We start from the raw sequence: 18,007 nt of genomic DNA, 5'->3' as shown, positions 1-18,007 counted from the left end.
ATTCCAGCTTCCAATCGACATCAAACACCAAGGCCGACCAATATGGTCAGCATCCGCCACAAGCATGCGGCGTAACAAGGATAAAAGCCAGGCGGAACCATCGCCTATCAGGGTAAAGAGGCAAACTGATCATACTAACCCAGTCGTCCGGTTGAAGACGCAGGGTCATATGTTCATGTTAGCCTCTAACACGGCGTATATAGACGGTAGGCTGTTGTACCTGGCGCCAAATTCTCTTATTCCGTCTGCAAAATACACGTATATATTCTGGGGACATGATTACTGGGCGCTTCCATTGCCGTGCTAGCAGTATTAATACCCTGCGTGCCGCCTGTTCTTCTGCTGTTCCGACTTCCAGACCTCTTGCATCATCTTTTCTACATTCTTCAAGACCTTGCATTGAACGACGAACGCCAACATTATTACAACGGAATAGTTTTGCCAATCGCAACTTCTTCGCTACCATGGCTATCAACACTCCCTACGTTACGCTAAACGATGGCAACAAGATGCCTCAGGTTGGCTTTGGACTGTGGAAGGTCGACAATGCTACATGTGCGGACACTGTCTACAATGCCATCAAGGCTGGATACAGATTGTTCGACGGTGCTTGCGGTAAGTAAATCTCGAGTCTCCATCCCCGAACCCACCATTAGCGGATGTGGGGAGATCGGTCTCTGTTACTACGAGACGCTCCATCGGCCCGTAAACCGTGTAGTACAAAGATCTACCGGCAATCTTTGACGGGCTCATGACCCCGATTTACCCGTGGTTTCTGCCTCCTTGCCTTGCCTCGGAATGCTAGCGTCCTTCTTCGGAACGAAAGCGCGCGTGATCATGGCTGACACCAAATTCCACAGACTACGGCAACGAAGTTGAGTGCGGTCAAGGTGTAGCTCGCGCTATCAAGGAAGGCCTCGTAAAGCGCGAAGATCTCTTCATCGTCAGCAAGCTCTGGCAAACTTTCCACGAGCGTGAGCAAGTCGAGCCCATCTGCCGCAAGCAATTGGCCGACTGGGGTATTGACTACTTCGACCTTTACGTTATCCACTTCCCCGTCGCCCTCAAGTATGTCGACCCCAAGGAGCGCTACCCACCTGGCTGGTTCGTCGACGGCAAGAGCAAGATCGAGCACAGCAATGCCAGCCTACAAAGCACATGGGAAGCATTTGAGGAGCTCAAGAATAAGGGCCTGGCCAAGAGCATCGGTGTGAGCAACTACTCAGGAGCGCTGCTTTTGGACATGTTCACCTACGCAAAGACCAAGCCCGCCACTCTCCAGATCGAACACCACCCCTACTATGTTCAGCCCTACCTGATTGAGCTGGCTAAGCAGCACGACATCAAGGTCACCGCATACTCATCTTTCGGGCCTCAGAGCTTCATCGAGTGCGACATGAAGATTGCGGCCGACACACCCCTCCTGTTCGACCACCCGGTCATCAAGAAGATCTCCGAGGCACACGGCAAGACCCCCGCACAGGTCCTGCTCCGCTGGTCGACACAGCGTGGTCTTAGCGTTATCCCCAAGTCCAACTCGGCGAACCGTCTGCAGCAGAACTTGGATGTGACGAGCTTCGATCTCAAGGACAGCGAGATTGAGGAGATTTCGGGCTTGGACAAGAACTTGAAGTTCAACGCTCCTACCAACGTAAGTAAAAACCTGTGTCCGTGTGGAGAAGGATGAGCGCTAATGTCGACGTGCAGTACGGTATTCCTTGCTACGTCTTCGCATAGACGGTGTCTGTGAGAGACGAGGAACGATTGAAAACGACGACATGAATAGATAAAGGCACGGCGTCTTGCGCTGATAGCTAAATAATAAAAAAAAACAAAAAAGTTCAGCTCTTATCGCTTGCCATTGCGTGGTGTATGTATTCGTTTTGGCGGTTGTTGAACACCATGTCGGGCCTTTAGCCAACGATGTCGGTGCGATGAGCCAGCTGCCCTCACAGTTGTCTTTCGCGCATCACGTAAGCGCGCCATTACATGCTTTCGTCTGCGTCGATTCAAGGAACTCTTACTCGTGGGCGGGCAGTGACATTCGCATTTAGCACGTCAAATTATTGTCATAGCTGTCAACTAAGCTTAGGGCATATGCGACTAACGCATCCACTCGACGGTGACGGGGAAAGTCCAGATGCTCTACCCGCTTTGTGCATTTATCCTGATCTCTTGTACAGTTCATATGCGTGAAACAGCCCATGGTCCGCAAGCTGGAATCTTCTGTATCGACGACCAGGGTGCTCGTTCGCAGCGCGACGTGATTCGCCACGGAATAAGGAAGTGCGCACATCCGGCTATCTACCGTCAGCTGCAGATGCACATTTCAACAATGCCATGGGCAAAAGCCCATCAAATGCACTACGACTGCACTGCCGACAGCCGTACAAGTGCGGCTTGACATGTCCAAGAGACCGAGATAACGTTTGTACAAAGGCCATGGAATGACGCGCTTGTGATCTAGGTCTTGCCGTTTCTGCTTCTCTCTTGTTTCCGCTAAGCTCCGGAAGATGCTCCACTGGAACAGCCGCATGCCGCATGATCCGCATTGGCATGGCAAGGGCTAGACTGCTTGTGTGCTGCATGTACAATTAGTGCTAGATCCCGATGATAACAGGCACACACACACGCACACGAATAATTGCAACGCGTCTTCAGGATGACTTGAGGAAACCGCATCAAAGTCACGTCGAGGCCCGAAGCCCGACCCTCCGTTTCAAGTAAAAACAGTGTGCACTGCGTGGTCTGTGTCTTCCGATGATCAAATCGATCACAGACGTGACATCACAACACGATCTCTTGGTGCATCCGCGGATCCCGGAGCTAGTACTAAAAACACTGCTAAACTCTGAACAACCAACGCGATTAACAATCCGTCTTCGGCGAATCCAGGCAACTGACCTCACTCATCACCTTACTACTCACGCGTCGCAGCTTCTTGCTCACAAAACCTTCCTCTTTACTCTGCTAGCTAGCTGCTACGGCTCTATACATACAAGAATAAGCGTGCCGGCCTGCTGCTTCTCCTCTCTGTCTCCTACCCGCTGTCTTGGTCCCGACTGCATATTGATACCCCCGGAACCTAACCTGACGTACTTGATCTGATCTGCTTTTTACACGGCCGTTTCCGCTTCGCACTGTACCGCATCGCTTCGCATTGTTACTTTGAGTCTCCAGCAAGCGCATTTACATTTACCTTGAATCTTGATTACTGAATCCGGTGGGAAGACATGGCGTTGTCGACAGAGCAGAACCAGATGAGGTATGTCGCGCTTGCCCAAGGTTCGCGACACGCGACGGGTACTGACATGGTCTCCAGATTCTTAGCCATCGTGCTCCCTTCCCTCACTCTCTGCACGCATACATTACTCGCGCTGTCCTTCTTACTACCCGGCTCCGACCTCGACCGCGCATCTTTCTCCATCTCATACAATGTACTTGCCGGCAGCGCAAGCATATTGGGCCTCCTAGGCGCCGTAAGGGTAAGCCAAGCTCTTCCCCGCGACTTGTGCGACTGTCCACTAGCTGTATACTTGGTTGTGTCCAGCCGGCTTCGCTCGGAGTCGCAGTCTCATGTCCATTCGTCACATGAATCCGCTAACACCCGATGCTGCAGTTATTACCAAGCCTCGTGTCAGCTTACACAATCATCCACGCGACCACGTTGTCCTTTGTAACCATCGCTCTCGTAAACCTGGTTCTTCCCTTCGACTTCCGGTTGCTAAATCCGGTAATTCCGAGCTACGCCGTCGACGGATCGTCGATATGCCGCGACATTGATGCCGGTTTTGGATGGGACGATGAGTGGTTGGAAAAGTGCTCGACAACGTTTGCTGTTGTCAAGTTTGGGGGCGCCTGTGTGGGGTTGGTTTTGATGATCGCCCAATGGTGGGCTTTGTTCAGCGTGCGGAGATGGGGACAAGAGTTGGGATGCCAATGGGAGACTAAAGAGATGGATGTGGAGAAAGCTAGCCTTGTACAAGAGGAGGATGACATGATCTATGACGAAAAGACTGGATTCTAAATGATATAACGAATTAAAGATTACAAACAAAACCAGGGAGACCAGCTCTTGTTAGAAGTGAAGCATACAAGAACGAAGAAAAACTGACTGGAGGTCGATGCCAAACGCACCCATCCATCGGTTAGGCTGACTCAAATCGAACAGGCAAGTCAACAAATTGTTTCCCGTTCGCGTCCCAAAATTCTTCCCGAACCCAAAGTTGATTCTCCCCTCTAACGCGTGAGCTGGGAGCGTCTCTCCAGAAGACCGGGTTTCGACATTTTTGACCATCGTTGATATGTCGATTGTAGACTGTTACTTCCCAGAAAGAACAGCTGTCACACTTGCATTCGCACTTGTCCCACCCCTGGATATCTCCACAGTGCATGCACATTTTGTCTGAGTGGCTAACCCATCCATTTTTGTTCCCGGCCTCATGACTGATAATTCTCATAAACCTTCCAACATGCCAGAAGCAGACTCGTGGTGGTAATTTGATGATGTCGTGGGGGACGTTGGTATGCTCCATAGGCGCGCAAGCCGGACTGTTCGATGACTTGAACTGGCTGATGGGATACTCAGCGTTACACACGATGCAATGTCGATGACTGGGTTTAGATGACGATGGGGTCAAATAAACCTGGATAGCGCGCTGGGCACACCTTGACCGAGGAGCCTGCCAACGTCTCTGATCGAGAGGCAGGATATCGTTGAATCGTCGTTGAGTCAATTTGAGGGCCAGTATGGCGTCGAGCGCAAGGCGGTCGGTGATCTCGAGGATAAGTTCCGTCGGCAGGCTCGCAAGACATGCGGTATTTGGAGCCAGGGCAGCTTGAGATTTAGTCAAAGGTGTCTGTTGATACACTACAGGTTTTCGCATCTGCATTCTGCTGGTAGAAAAGAAGCGTAAGAAGAGGTTGATGTAATACACTCGCGCACATGGCGAGATCCATTTGCGTAGCCATATTGATGACATTCACTCGGTCTTGTCAGCGTTGTGGGAATTCACGTCCTGCCGTGAAAGAAAACAGTGTTCGTCCATCAGGCCTGCGGAATCGGTGCTAATAGGCATCCATAATCCCGCCTCCTTTCGAAGGAGCGTGTCTCATACTCTATGCGTGAGAGGCTCCTTGCGCCCCGTCATGCGTGATGGGCTTGTCGGGCGTATTTGTTGGAATGTAGAATAGGTGGTCATGTCGACAGTGTGGCTGATGTCGTAAGTGATACCAACACCCGTGGTTTGTGGCGCGTGATGCTATGGAAGCAAAAGAGGAAAGAGCGTTCGACGCGAACGGTGTGATGACAATGTCATGGAGACGGAAATGGAAAGCAAAGGAACGACTGGGCAGACGGAGAAGTGAGAACACCCTGACCTCAGCACGGATGACATATGCCAGGCTTACTTTTGAAGGCGATGGCGCAACGGCGGGACGTAGGCCAAGTTGGCGAACTACAAAAAGCTGGGGTAGAGGCGGGAGCGCATGTTTAGCCGAATGGGTCGTGCCCCTGTCTGGGTTCGTTTGCTCTCCGCACGAGCCATGGTGATATTGCTTACGCCGTGAGGTGTCTCTAAAAAAGATGATGCCGTCGTTGTATAATGACTGTCTTGTCTAGCGACCGGCAACGCACTCCGAACCCCCACATCTTGCAAGACTGACGTCGCGTATCAGCATGCGAAGCTCGGCGTGCAGGGCGTTACTATCTCAATATCGTTAAACCTCATCTGGAAACAAAGCCGGCACCGAAGCTGGCCATGTCGGTACCCTCTGCGCAAGATACACAGTAGACGCAGGCGACAACCACACCGATGGTATTATCTCTCTCGGTCCATGTGCATGTGCTACGACGGAGAAGCAAGCCACATGTCAATATTTTCACAAATGCCTGGCTTTGGTGGGAGCTTATTGGAAGCCAGGCCGCAATGGTCGTTGGATGCCCCGCATTAGAGCCCAAGCGCTCCCACATATCTTGTCATGGTGTAGTGTAAGTGATCATGCTGGCAATGCGGTGTGGCATGCGTCGGTTTGGCATCGCTACCGTCCCGGGCGCGTTGGCGGGGCACTGCGAACGTTGAGTTCGCAGGTGATGGCGACGACGCAGTGTCTAACAGCATGACAGACATGATGCAGACCCTGAGTCGGGAGAATGTCAGGGTCAAAACAGAGTCAAACAGGGAGGGTCTGGGAAAACCACGTGTAAAGGAGGCGCGCGGGGCTTTCTCATGAATAGCCGACGACAGACCATGGTGGTGAGAGCCCGAACCGTTGTTCGCTAAACGCGCCCACTGCTCTCCCACTGCATATCCCGCAGTACTCGACTTGGATATGCAGCTGCCCCTCTCGGACGTCATCCGCATGCTCTTCCACTTGGCCGACTGCTGGTAGAGTCGCAGAGCCAGGCCTCGAGAGACAGTAAGAGATCCCCCAAGGCAAGGCTGCGGCGCGTCTGTCGCGATACGAAGAGTAAGCGGTTGGTTGCGGACGGGATCGAATGGGATATCAGACTAATTGCATGCAGCTGGTGAGGCCCGTGTCTGAGAAGCGGAGATGAATTAAGTGGATAGGTCGTTGCTCGGCCTGCTTAGCGCAACGAATCCAGCATCCCCTTTCGACATAATCCTCAGCAGTCCCGCGATATCTCCCGAAGTGCCTCCCTGACCCCTACCCGCTCAGTTGTGTGCTTTTCTCGGTGACTTCACTTGCTGCCTGCTAAGTGAACAGCTGTCGCTCCTTTTTCGCGGTGAAAGGTGAGTACACGGTTCGCTTTTCTCGGTACGCGGCACGACCCTGTTCTCCAAAACATCTCCGCTCTCCACCAAAATTTTCCGCTGCCCGCCTCGACCTCATTTCCCGCCCCCATATCGCCAACACTTGCCTGCGTCCGACCGCCGACAATCGCTCGAACCTCTTGTGCCGATTGATGCTTGCACTTGTTGACAAGGAGTAGCCGTACTAATCAATTGCTCCCAGATTCAGTTTCTAGTATCACCCACCCACCAACCCTTTGGCGTTGCGCGACTACCCCGACTCCGAATAACCCACCCGACTTCTTCCTACCCAACATGTCCTACTACAACGACGCGTCGTGGAACACGCCTGCTCCCGGCCGGCAGTCATCGTGGGAGCAACCCCAACCACCCTCGCGATCAGGTACCGGCCAAATGGGATTCAACGGTGCAGGTGCAGCGATTCACATGGATATAGGCACAAGCTCCACGGTCAACAGCGAGGTCGCCAATGCCTTTGCCTCGCAGTTTGAGGGTACGTTGCTTCTTATAGTGGGGGCTGCCAGTGCCAATGCGACGATACGTGGCAGTGACAGGCCCCATGGTAACCATAGACGAGCCCCGTAGCCGAGTGCTAACAACAACACCACAGAGGTCGACCGCGCCATCGAGAACCTTGCCAAGAGCGGCAAGCCCTTCGGTCCCGGCTTCCCTCCTACGCCCATGGGTGCCAACCGCCGCGAGTCCATGCCCATGATGGGAGGTGGCCCCCGCCCATACCCCGACTTCGGTATGCAGTCTTGCTCATAATCGTCCCCGCATGACTGACATGTGATACAGAGCAACAGCGCATGAGCGGCGCCCAGCGCCACCACTCGGTCAGCGAGTACGACGGCTCCCGCTCCCACTCGGCGTCCAACGTCCAGGGCTTCTACCAGAACCAGCGCTATGCGCCGCGACCCAACGACGCAGACCAGATGGCACAGGCGAAGCGACGGATGGCGGCTCAGCGTGAGCGTGAGCTGCGCAACTATCACCAGGAGCAGCAATACCACAGAAGTAAGGACTCGGAATCTGGGCAACAATAGAAGCAGGACAGTTGGTTGACTAGGGTAATACAGAAGTTTCAGGCTCAGCCTCCAAGTCCGACCGCTCCATGAGCCCCAATGCCATGAATGAAGAGGAGCGCCGCGAACTCATCGCCCGCCAGCACCGTGCTTTGTATGGCGAGACCTCCACCCTGTACAACAGCAACCCGACCTCGAGCCAGGATGTTCGTGTTCAGACCTCGCAAGCTGGTCGGGGTCCGTCTCCCCTCGCCTTTGATCCCTTCGGCATGCAGGCCCAGAACGTTTCCGGTGAGGGTTCCGTCCAGATGCCTCCCCGCGACAAGGACGTTGCTGGTAATGCTCAAGATGCGCGTGCCAACAGCACCTCGTCACCTTCTGGTAGCCAGAACCCAGCATTCAACCTCTTCGATGCTCAGCAGGCGAACCGTACCTCCAACTCGTCGCCCGGAGGCTCTCCTCCTGTGCCTGGTCAGAAGTCCAACGGCTCTGGCGTTGCCCCCATTGGCACTCGTCCTCAGAACCAGAACCTGCAGCAACCAGGTGGCGCTATGGGCAAGCGCGCGAACTCACCTCTGCCGTCGCCTCTCGGCTACAACTCGTACAACGCGAGCGAGCAGAACAACATGTCTACGACATCTGCGTCTATGAACCCTTCGTCTACTGTCACTGACAAGGGCGTTGGTATTTGGAACAACGGACCCTGGAGCAACACGCCCACACAGGGAGTGCAGGCGTCTGTTTGGGGTTAGAAAACGGAGTTTTGATTTGGGAGATATGATGCACATCCGGAGTTACTGCATTTCAGGTGTCTCGGGCATTCTGTGTCGGTCTTTCACACACACAACCATGGGTGGACCCGGTCAATTGGTGGTTGGCGAATATTTTCTGTGGGTTTGGCGGTGCTGTTGGGCATACCCGTCTACATTCCACATCTCTGGGTCTGCTGAAGATAATATACCTTTTCACGGGCGGTTACACGGGGTTTTGCTAGGCAGGTTTAGGGTCAACATGGGTTTACGGGGCTTGCGGGAGTTTGCTTAGGGATGACTTGCTATTACCGGTTGCTAGCTTTTCGGGTCCGGCTGAGGGCATCTGCATCATCAGAGGATAGGCTTGGTCCTACACGGATGATTCTGGGACGCTATTTGGCCTGGTACATCTAACGGTCTAATGGGAAAAGTGGTTTGGGATCAGAACGCCTTGTAGTGAATATGCGCACGCAACACTCTCAAGTGGACTTTCACCATTTGGCATAGTGATTATCTTCCTGCCTATTCGGGGAAATTGCAACCGTGGTGAGTGAACTAACACGTGACCCTTGCTAGCGGCCTTGTAAGCGAAGTTGTCGAGGGTCAGGGTTAGCGCGGCGCGGCAACCCCAGCTCCAGAATCGTGGCCTTTGAGGTTCGCCGAGCGACTATCACCAGCTGCTTCCACGACATCTCCCATCACAACCCACTCCGTCTATTCTCCACCGGTCACCGTCAACAACTCTCACCATGGTTAGTACCGCCCTTTTCGATAACGGAGGAAGCCATTGGACACATGAGGACACCTGGCTCGCGACACGAAGCATGCGACAGGAGAGCAGCAGTACGGGCACTTGCCGGCATAATTGTTGACATAACTTGACGCCCTGCTACTCCTCGAGTTGTGTATCTTTCCCTCGCCCCGCAGGGTTTCGTCGATGCGTCCAACAAGTTCCGTGCCATAGGCTGCATAGGCTGGCTGAACATGAACACCGAACATCATCGCTAACATGGCCAACAGTCTGCCCCACGCGCTACCTCTCCCTCCAACACGGCCTCTTCAGGCTCGACAACCGCGCGTCCTGCGTCGCCAAAGCCCCCGGGTGGCCCTGCGACTGTTATGCGAAGGAAGGCTGCCGCTGACCGCGCCGAGAAGACCGCAAACCTGCGTCCAAGCAGCACAAGGGCGGCCGGTGCCGGTGGTAGCTCAAGCACTATGCTGAGTAAGTGTGCCCTGAGGTGGACAGATCACGAGAAGAGATGGAAGCTACAAAGAGCGAGCTGTTTTGAGGATGACAGTAGAGGATATGACACAATACGATTAGCAGAGATGACATTGGAGGACTTTGGCTAACGTTTGCTTATAGGGCTATACACTGATGAGTCTCCCGGTCTGAAGGTCGACCCTGTTGTGGTCATGACCCTGTCCGTTGTCTTCATCTTCAGTGTCGTCGCTCTGCACGGTATGTACATCCAATCCTCGCTGACCAGTATCATACTAACTCTCACTAGTCATCGCCAAGGTCATGCGCCGATTCTCCGCATAGACGCATCGCTAGATGAACCTTTTCACAATATTTGACCGATTCCCCCACGTTGAGGTTGGCCCTCTGTTGCGGCGACCACAACATTTCTCTACACCTCGATTTGCGATTACCCGTGTTCTTTTCCTTAGCAACTGTTCCCGGCCATGGGCACAAGTATAGAGAGCATGGAACGAACCGGAAAAGCTATTTACCAGGATATTCACCTTGACTGTTGACCCGGGCGGGACAATGGGAAGCTCGTATGGTCAGGGACTGCTAGTTTTGCTTGCTGTATTATAGGTTCGCATCGGAATGAGGAGTTTTGACAACCCGTGTTTGTAACAACCTTTGCCGTACTACCGTGCAATGATGGAACCCGAAAATGACTGAGGCTCTAGCACATAACAGCAGGACAACAAACAGATATGATATCCCTGTCTTTACCCCTTCCTTTGTCACAGCAGAAGCAGATTCCAGGAACATGACTCTTCTCGCTGACCACAAGTGCCTTGTTGACAGGCTCTTGATTTGTAGATATCTATCGTCATGAGTTCGTCTATATAAAGTATCCTCCGTTTGTTGCTGGATCTCGACTAAAATAACGCAAAGTACAGAGGGGTATTCTAACTCAGTTTAACGCAACAAAAGTCCGCCCATAAGATAGCGAGACTCAGATAAGACGACTAACACGATCAACCTCGATCTTAAACTCCTTCTTTTCCCCAATCACCAGCTTGGTTCCAGACTTGGGTGCACTTCTCCCGGAAGCGGCAGCTCTTTCCATCTCCTCCCTCGTAATGCTCAGGCTTCTATCTCCGACCCAGACTTCTGCTTCATGTCCACGATACATGTGCGCGGGACGAAAGTGTTCATCTGCCGTCATCAAGATGTCATTTGGCGCAGATGGAGATGCTCGAGACGACGGACTACCCGACTGCATCGGTTCGAGAGAGTTGGCGCGATCTTCGTTTCCCATGGACTGTTTACTCGTCCGCCGACTGGGCAGCGTGTCCATCAAATAGGATTCAGAGATGTTATCCGTAGATCCCCTGTGATGGTGATGCCCAAGTCCTTGTCTCCTCGGTGGTAAACCGGTACTCGCAGTCGTACTAAGTCCACTTTCCATTCTCATCCCTGACGTCCCACCACTCGAGCTATGTCCTGGTCCATAGTGCTTATACGTACTAGACACATACTCCTTATCGAAAGGCTTGAGAAAGGGGCCCATGCCTGTAATTGTGGATGACATGATTGCGTACCCCATTTGCCATTGCGTGGCTACGACGTAGTCAAAGGTGAAAGTGACCCCGCGCAGGCGTTGGTCGAGGTAATATAGGCGTACTCCTGCAATTGCGATGACAGGTAGGCGTGCGCCGAAGGCCAATATTACAAGCAGCTTGGTGCGAAGACGCATTTGGAGCGAGTAGATTAAGTGGACTGCTGCGAGGAAGATGAAGAGTTCGGTTATGATGTCGAAGGTGCCTATACTCAGCCATTTTGGCCACTGTTTGGTCGTCAGCAAAAACGAATGATAGTTCTCGGGACTTTGTATCGCTTACCCTGTTTGTACAGTTGTCAGCATCTGTGTAGGTTTGCGCAGGGTTACATGGTATGGCAACCAATATGACCGACACCAGTGCCCATACACAGGACAAGGCTACGAGTGACCATGATGCGATGCGATGCGCTCCACCAGGCGATAGTCGTAGGTACAGGAACAGCACCGATAGCTTCGAGGCGAGTATCACAAAGATATAAATGATTTGCGACGCGAAACCTTCCTGTTGCGAGTGTCAGCCGTGGTGTTCCTAGCTGTTCGGCCTTGTGCTCGGGCGGCTGCCCTGCGTAAACGCCAGAAGGATGCAAGGAGCCGACACCTAGGCGCGGATCTAGGGAGATCACTGAATCACTTAAACTAAACGTCACTTACATTCCCAAGCTGCTGGAGTTGCGATATTGGTACACCAGCCTGTGAGGCACCTAATCCAAGCTCTACCAGGTGGAAGATGATGCCTGATTGAACGGTGTCCAGCAGGGTTGCCGCTGTGAGCCACCAGTCTGCGCACACAAGATAAGCATATCGTCACGACTTGTGCAGGCAGTGCAATGTAAGGAAGACTTACCATCGGATCGCCACTCTCTTGATTGCCAGCGCAACCATACTCGGATCAGAAAACAAGACCAGACAAAGGCTAAGACAGCTGCACCGGTCACAACGATCAGGCCGCGCTTGTCATCCGCTGTTATAACGTACGGCGGAGGGATCACCTCTCCTGCCATGGAGTATCAGGGAGAAGAACAATGGGCAAAAGTACAACAGAAAGGAGGCCATAAGATGTGAGCAATGTCTGACGCACAGTCGGAGGACACTTCGGGCTCTATACAGCTGAAGCCGCGTCTGACATGACCTATTTCTCCTGTGGTTGAATGCCTAACACCAATAAGAGCGGGCGCGGATCTTCCTGCCCATTACCCTCCTTGCGTGCTTCCTCATTCTCATCGCTAATAGGAGGACCGATTGTAACCCATGTACACGGTTCACGACCTCGGGACGGATCTGTTGAAGAAGGCTCATGATCCTAAGCGAGGCATAACCAAGACCTCTAACGCATAATAGTCGATTGGCCTTTGCTGGCGTCAGCGCCACCGTGTCGCATACGAAGGCGCGGCGTTTTGCGGAATGTCAGCCGCAACCTACAATACGCTGATAAGAGGTGGAATAGCTTGCGGATAGCTTGCGGATACCTAGCTTTGCGTTCACGGTTTACTGAACGGTTGAACAAGTAAAAATTCTCAAACTTTACCGCTCCCACGGGTTTTCCGCTCGGCTGCCACAGACGGATTTGATATTAATGTCCGTCTTAGCATGAAAACGGTTACAGAAGCAACAAATCATTCGATGATCGGCAACTCGCCAATCTGGAGTCGATCCTGTTTCATCACCACGCGAGGCGGCAGAAGGTCCAGAACGAATTCTTCCGAAGCTCTTACGTGACTTCCGCCTCTTACGGCTTGTCATCTCGGCGCCTTTTGCTTTTTACATGAGCCGCGGCAGATGTGGCTGCATGCAATCAATCCACGACTCCTGCCTCTCTAGACTAGGGTCCAGCCGCACCAAACCCCCATAAGAGGAAGCGGGCCGCATAGTGTCGCGCTAGCGGCAGGGTAGTGGAGCCTGGGCAGACTCCACGCCAACCATACGACGCAGCCGGAGTGGACGCCATCAGCACCGCGACGATCTCGTTGGCTGACATGTGCATCCGAGCACACCTGCGCCCATTGAACCCTGATTCCGCTTGAGAAGAATATGCCGGGAGTACGATGGAGTCTGGGATTAGTGGTCCCACCCGTGGAAGCGGCAGACAAGGCATTTGGCACCAGCTGGGCCAGTCCATCTCCCAGCATGTGCATGCATTCGTGTCCGCGTGGGAAATCCCTTTCTTTACTTCTACCGCAGCGTTTCGCTTGTTCCATCTTTACCTGTTTCTTGGGTCCTTTTTAAGTTTATCCGTGGCGCTGCGTTCCTGCATATTCGCTTCCTTTTTGTTGTGCTTTGGGTATGGCCGCTTACGAGAGCCAACCGCTTGGGAGTATGGACAAGCAGGCTACTTTGGAGTCGCGAGCGCGTGCGACGAGATCTATCGACGGAGACGAGAGCGAAGAGTACCATGATTCTCTCAGGGGTTACACCAGAGCCGATCACGCTGACATGGAGCGTATGGGCAAGGTGCAAGAGCTGAAAAGAAATTATCGACCGTTGTCAGCATTGGCCTTCACCGTTATTCTACAAGGAACATGGGAAGTTCTTTTGACGTAAGCAACCTTAATGAGACTCACAGGTAACGAGAACTGACAACGCCATAGTGCAACCTACCAAGGTCTCCAAGATGGAGGTCCAGCAGGTCTTATCTGGAGTTTCGTCTGGACCTGGTTCGGTTTCAGCACCGTCATGCTGTCACTCGCAGAGATGGCGTCGATGGCGCCGACCGCCGGTGGACAATACCACTGGGTTTCCGAATTCTCACCTCCCAGTGTCCAGAAGCCATTCAGCTACTTCATCGGCTGGATGTCAACATTATCATGGCAGGCCGGTACTGCATCTGGACCTTTCCTTGTCGGCACCTTGATCCAGTCTTCTGCCACCGTAATGTACCCAGAGTATGTGGCTACCAAGTGGCAGGGTACACTCATGGTTATCGCCGTAACCTTCTTGGTATGGGTCCTTAATATCTGGGGCGCAAAGGGCATGCCTATCTTCCAGAACATCATGTTGATCGTTCACGTATTTGGTTTCCTGGCCATCATCATCGTCTTCTGGGTTTTGTCGCCACGGGCTACTGCTGAAGCAACCTTCACCCAGTTTTACAACGGAGGAGGCTGGAACTCGAATGGTTTGGCGCTCATGGTAGGCCAAGTGTCTGCCATCTATGCTTGTATCTGTAAGTATATCTCTCTGCCAAGAACTCTCACTGAGATTGTACTAACGAGCGATCGCAGGCTCTGACTCCGCAGCCCATATGGCCGAGGAGATCAAAGATGCTGGCAAGACTGTCCCGCGCGCAATGATCGGCGCTTACCTCATGAATGGCTCTCTTGGCATAATCTTCCTCATCAGCTACATGTTCATGGTTACAGACGTCGAAGCTGCGCTTGAGGGCGACTATCCCCATATGTGGGTCTTTGCCCAAGCCGTATCCTCTGGCGGTGTGGTAGCCCTCAACGCTATTCCCACGGTCCTCATCTTCGCCGGTACTGTGACCTTCAACTTGTCGACATCGCGTCAGACCTGGGCATTTGCCAGAGATAGGGGACTGCCATTCAGCGACTGGATCAGCAAGGTAAACCCCAAGTTGGAGGTTCCCGCCAACGCTGTGACCGTTACCTGTGCCATCACGGTTTTGCTTTCGCTCATTAACATCGGCTCGGATACCGCTTTCAACGCTAGTATGTTTTCCCATGATCCTACGCATTATTCCACGATAACTAACGCACTTCAGTTATCTCTCTTAATGTCGTTGCTCTTATGATAACCTACATGTTCTCTATCGGCGCTGTCCTCTACCGACGTATCCGCCACCCCGAACTCCTTCCCAACTGCCGCTGGTCCCTTGGAAAGTGGGGCGTCCCCGTCAACATCGGTGGTGTCCTGTACTCCACACACGCTTTCTTCTGGTGCTTCTGGCCTGATTCCACACCTACAACCCTGGAGTTTTTCAACTGGGCTTCCGTCATGTTTGTTGGCGTGGCCTTTGTAAGTTTGATCGATTATCTCGTTAGAGGACGTAAGCAATACAAGGGTCCAGTCGTCCTTGTGGATGGATACAAGGGGGAATGACAGATGCGCGGGTTTAGCGAGCGCATAGGGGAAGAGGAGGGAGGAGAGATTGACGAATTACTTGGATTCGACGCTAATAGATCTGACGATGAAGACGAAGATTGAATATAGACTTTCTCACCTTTAACCACCTCACACTGATGCTGTTACGTGCGAAAGTAATGATGAAGAGTTGTAGTATGTCTGACAGCTCTACAGCCGCTGTGTGAGCATACTCTTCTATGTTCATTAGAGACCATCGTGATTGTACTTAGGTATCACGTGAGAGCTTTGGTGAATGTTTATCCATAGATGCGTGCTCACTGGCGGGAGGCCTGACGTCGGAGTAAAGTCAACGAGGTCAGTTTGGCGTTCCGGTGCATATGTAACCAATATTAGGCTGTTTCGGAATACCGTTGAGCGATTGTGTCCTGAATGGTCACCTTGGCAGGACGCGAAGGATGGGAAGGTGCAGGCGTGGTGGGGCATCAGATAAAAATTTGCACCGGATGATGCTCGGATCTGATAAGATGCACAGCTTCCCGCCAATCGCATCCAGAGACACCGCGTCCGCGACGACAGTGGATCGCTCGTGAACTCGTGTACAGCCTAGCAACCGGCAAGTTGATTGTTAGTCGATTTCCGATGTCGGTGTGATGTCTGTGTGGTGCGCTGGCGCCATATAGAAGTGGGCGTTCTGCCACATGATTCCGCAATCTAATCAGATCATCTTCTTCTCATCCCACCCACCCATCTCTCTTACACCCCCACGACCCCTCCTTTATCAGATCAAATCTTCACAATGAGGCTTCAAGGCGTTACAGACACACTGGGCAACCTTAGCCTATCAAACCCCCATCGCGTACTCATTGTCGGCTGCGCATACGGTGGTATCTCTGCTGCCATCAACCTCCTCGACTATTCCCAAGGAAAGGCCCGACAGAGTGTATACCCAGGTCCAGATTTCCAGGGTGTGCGAAGTAGAAGAGGGGTTGAAATTACTGTCATCGATGAGCGCGATGGTTATTGTGCGTCACTCTGCCCCACTAGCCGAGGCTTAACATCTTCCCTGTCTCCACCTCATCACCTCGCGCTACAAGAGCTTCTACTAATGCTTGTGTCTTACAGTCCACTCGGTTGGCGCACCGCTCGCCCATGTTACACCGAAGTACACAACCCATATGTGGAAGAGGTTTAGCCACCTCAACGAGCTAAAGCACCCGAATCTGCACTTCAAGCACGGCAGTGTCAAGAACATCAATCCTGAAGCTAAGGTCGCCGAATGGTGCGACCGAAATGGCAAGACCCAACAGCAGGCATATGACTACCTTGTCATGGCCACCGGCCTGAAGAGACATTTCCCTGCGGTGCCAAAGTCTGGAAGCTTTGAAGAGTACCAAACAGACAGCAAAGCCTTTATCGCGAAGATCACCGGCGGTGACCCATCGAAATGTGAAGGCAGGAGAGTTGTAGTGATTGGCGCTGGTGCTGTCGGTGTCGAATTTGCTGCTGAGATCAAGCAGTACTACCCACAGATTGATGTCACACTAGTGCACTCACGAAACGAAGTTCTTTCTTCAGAGCCACTACCATCAGATGTCAAAGAACGCGCGAAGATCTTGCTCGAAGAAGAGGGTGTCAAGCTGGCTTTGGGTAACCGGGCAACCATCACAGAGCTACCAAATGGCCAGTTCACCGTCACGCTCGCGAACAACGAGACGATAACAGCAGACTTCGTCATTGACTCAACGAAGAAGGGCACACCAACCACCGATGTCCTACCTACGGAGTGCCTGAACGAGGACAAAGAGATTATGGTACACCAATCCTTAATGTTCAAGGACACTATCGCGAACTCATCATCTCACTTCGGCGTTGGCGATGTAATCGCATGGTCAGGCATCAAGCGCGCAGGCAGCGCGACAGTCATGGGACAAGCCGCTGCACAGAATATTTACTCCGACATACTCAACTCCGAACTTGCTCCCTCATCCGAACAATATATCAAGACAGAGCTACCTGCATGGGACGCTGTCATTGGTCTAGCGGTTGGCAAGCAATGTCTGACCTACGACCCAAAGAATGGCATCAAATACGGTGTTGAGGTCATGAAGGGATACTTTGGTGAGGACCTAGGCTGGTCGGCGAACTTGAAGTACCTTGGTCTCACGGATGTTGTGGAGAGGGCAGATAGCCCGGTAGAGGAAGTGGAGGCCACAAAGATGGCTGAAGTGGGCATCAAGCCAGTCAGTGCGCAAGCATAAGCATTTATAGACAAGAGTCTACGCAGGCGTTTAGGTACAGGTATATGACAGCGAATATCATTTTTATAAAATTGGACTGTAGGCTTACATATCGCGCATCTATTGGATATAACAGCGTCGCTGAAGATCAAGGTACAACGTAATGGGACATATTATGCTTATCCAAAAGGGAAAGCTGTCGAGCAACCAACGGGAAATCGCAAACAGTAACGACACATAAACCTCGGTTGCGCCACATGCATGCTGTGTGACAGCCCGTTACCTAAAATGTGTACAGAAATAACGACCCGCCTGTTTTTGGATGTGGTCCGGGATTCGTCCACAAGGCGTATTCAGGCCTCCGCATCTACGTAT

At 52.6% G+C, this 18,007-nt stretch overlaps 7 protein-coding genes across 7 annotated transcripts; 5 read left to right on the top strand and 2 right to left on the bottom strand.

Moving 5' to 3' along the window:
• Nucleotides 1-464: 464 nt before the first annotated feature.
• On the top strand, nt 465-1,737 carry CC77DRAFT_925768 (Aldo/keto reductase; the record flags this gene model as incomplete). Its single annotated transcript, XM_018533876.1, has 3 exons — nt 465-615; nt 861-1,651; nt 1,708-1,737. 3 exons carry the CDS (start codon nt 465-467, stop codon nt 1,735-1,737), a joined length of 972 nt encoding a protein of 323 aa, XP_018391906.1.
• A 1,496-nt stretch (nt 1,738-3,233) lies between these two features.
• Nucleotides 3,234-4,027, top strand: CC77DRAFT_924813 (hypothetical protein; the record flags this gene model as incomplete). Its single annotated transcript, XM_018533822.1, has 3 exons — nt 3,234-3,265; nt 3,323-3,485; nt 3,620-4,027. The coding sequence occupies 3 exons, from the start codon at nt 3,234-3,236 to the stop codon at nt 4,025-4,027; spliced, it is 603 nt and encodes a 200-aa protein (XP_018391905.1).
• CC77DRAFT_50938 (hypothetical protein) lies at nt 3,897-5,465 on the bottom strand. The gene has a single exon (XM_018531969.1). The coding sequence runs from the start codon at nt 4,980-4,982 to the stop codon at nt 4,149-4,151; it is 834 nt and encodes a 277-aa protein (XP_018391904.1). The 5' UTR covers nt 4,983-5,465; the 3' UTR covers nt 3,897-4,148.
• Nucleotides 5,466-7,067: 1,602 nt separating this feature from the next.
• Nucleotides 7,068-10,096, top strand: CC77DRAFT_1027513 (hypothetical protein; the record flags this gene model as incomplete). The annotated part of the gene is made up of 7 exons (XM_018526375.1): nt 7,068-7,266; nt 7,384-7,521; nt 7,572-7,790; nt 7,853-8,538; nt 9,571-9,772; nt 9,917-10,012; nt 10,062-10,096. The coding sequence occupies 7 exons, from the start codon at nt 7,068-7,070 to the stop codon at nt 10,094-10,096; spliced, it is 1,575 nt and encodes a 524-aa protein (XP_018391903.1).
• A 649-nt stretch (nt 10,097-10,745) lies between these two features.
• On the bottom strand, nt 10,746-12,355 carry CC77DRAFT_924739 (hypothetical protein; the record flags this gene model as incomplete). The annotated part of the gene is made up of 4 exons (XM_018533816.1): nt 10,746-11,629; nt 11,682-11,856; nt 12,006-12,133; nt 12,199-12,355. 4 exons carry the CDS (start codon nt 12,353-12,355, stop codon nt 10,746-10,748), a joined length of 1,344 nt encoding a protein of 447 aa, XP_018391902.1.
• A 1,009-nt stretch (nt 12,356-13,364) lies between these two features.
• CC77DRAFT_52021 (amino acid transporter) lies at nt 13,365-15,524 on the top strand. The gene is made up of 4 exons (XM_018532008.1): nt 13,365-13,888; nt 13,940-14,514; nt 14,573-15,019; nt 15,073-15,524. The coding sequence occupies exons 1-4, from the start codon at nt 13,635-13,637 to the stop codon at nt 15,408-15,410; spliced, it is 1,614 nt and encodes a 537-aa protein (XP_018391901.1). The 5' UTR covers nt 13,365-13,634; the 3' UTR covers nt 15,411-15,524.
• A 433-nt stretch (nt 15,525-15,957) lies between these two features.
• On the top strand, nt 15,958-17,809 carry CC77DRAFT_1015771 (FAD/NAD(P)-binding domain-containing protein). The gene is made up of 2 exons (XM_018524091.1): nt 15,958-16,417; nt 16,518-17,809. The coding sequence occupies exons 1-2, from the start codon at nt 16,192-16,194 to the stop codon at nt 17,651-17,653; spliced, it is 1,362 nt and encodes a 453-aa protein (XP_018391900.1). The 5' UTR covers nt 15,958-16,191; the 3' UTR covers nt 17,654-17,809.
• Nucleotides 17,810-18,007: the final 198 nt, after the last annotated feature.

This window comes from Alternaria alternata (assembly GCF_001642055.1).
Source record: "Alternaria alternata strain SRC1lrK2f unplaced genomic scaffold CC77scaffold_1, whole genome shotgun sequence".
NCBI lineage: Eukaryota > Fungi > Ascomycota > Dothideomycetes > Pleosporales > Pleosporaceae > Alternaria > Alternaria alternata.
Note: the sequence above shows the minus strand (reverse complement) of the source record. Positions and strands in the feature narration are given on the sequence as shown.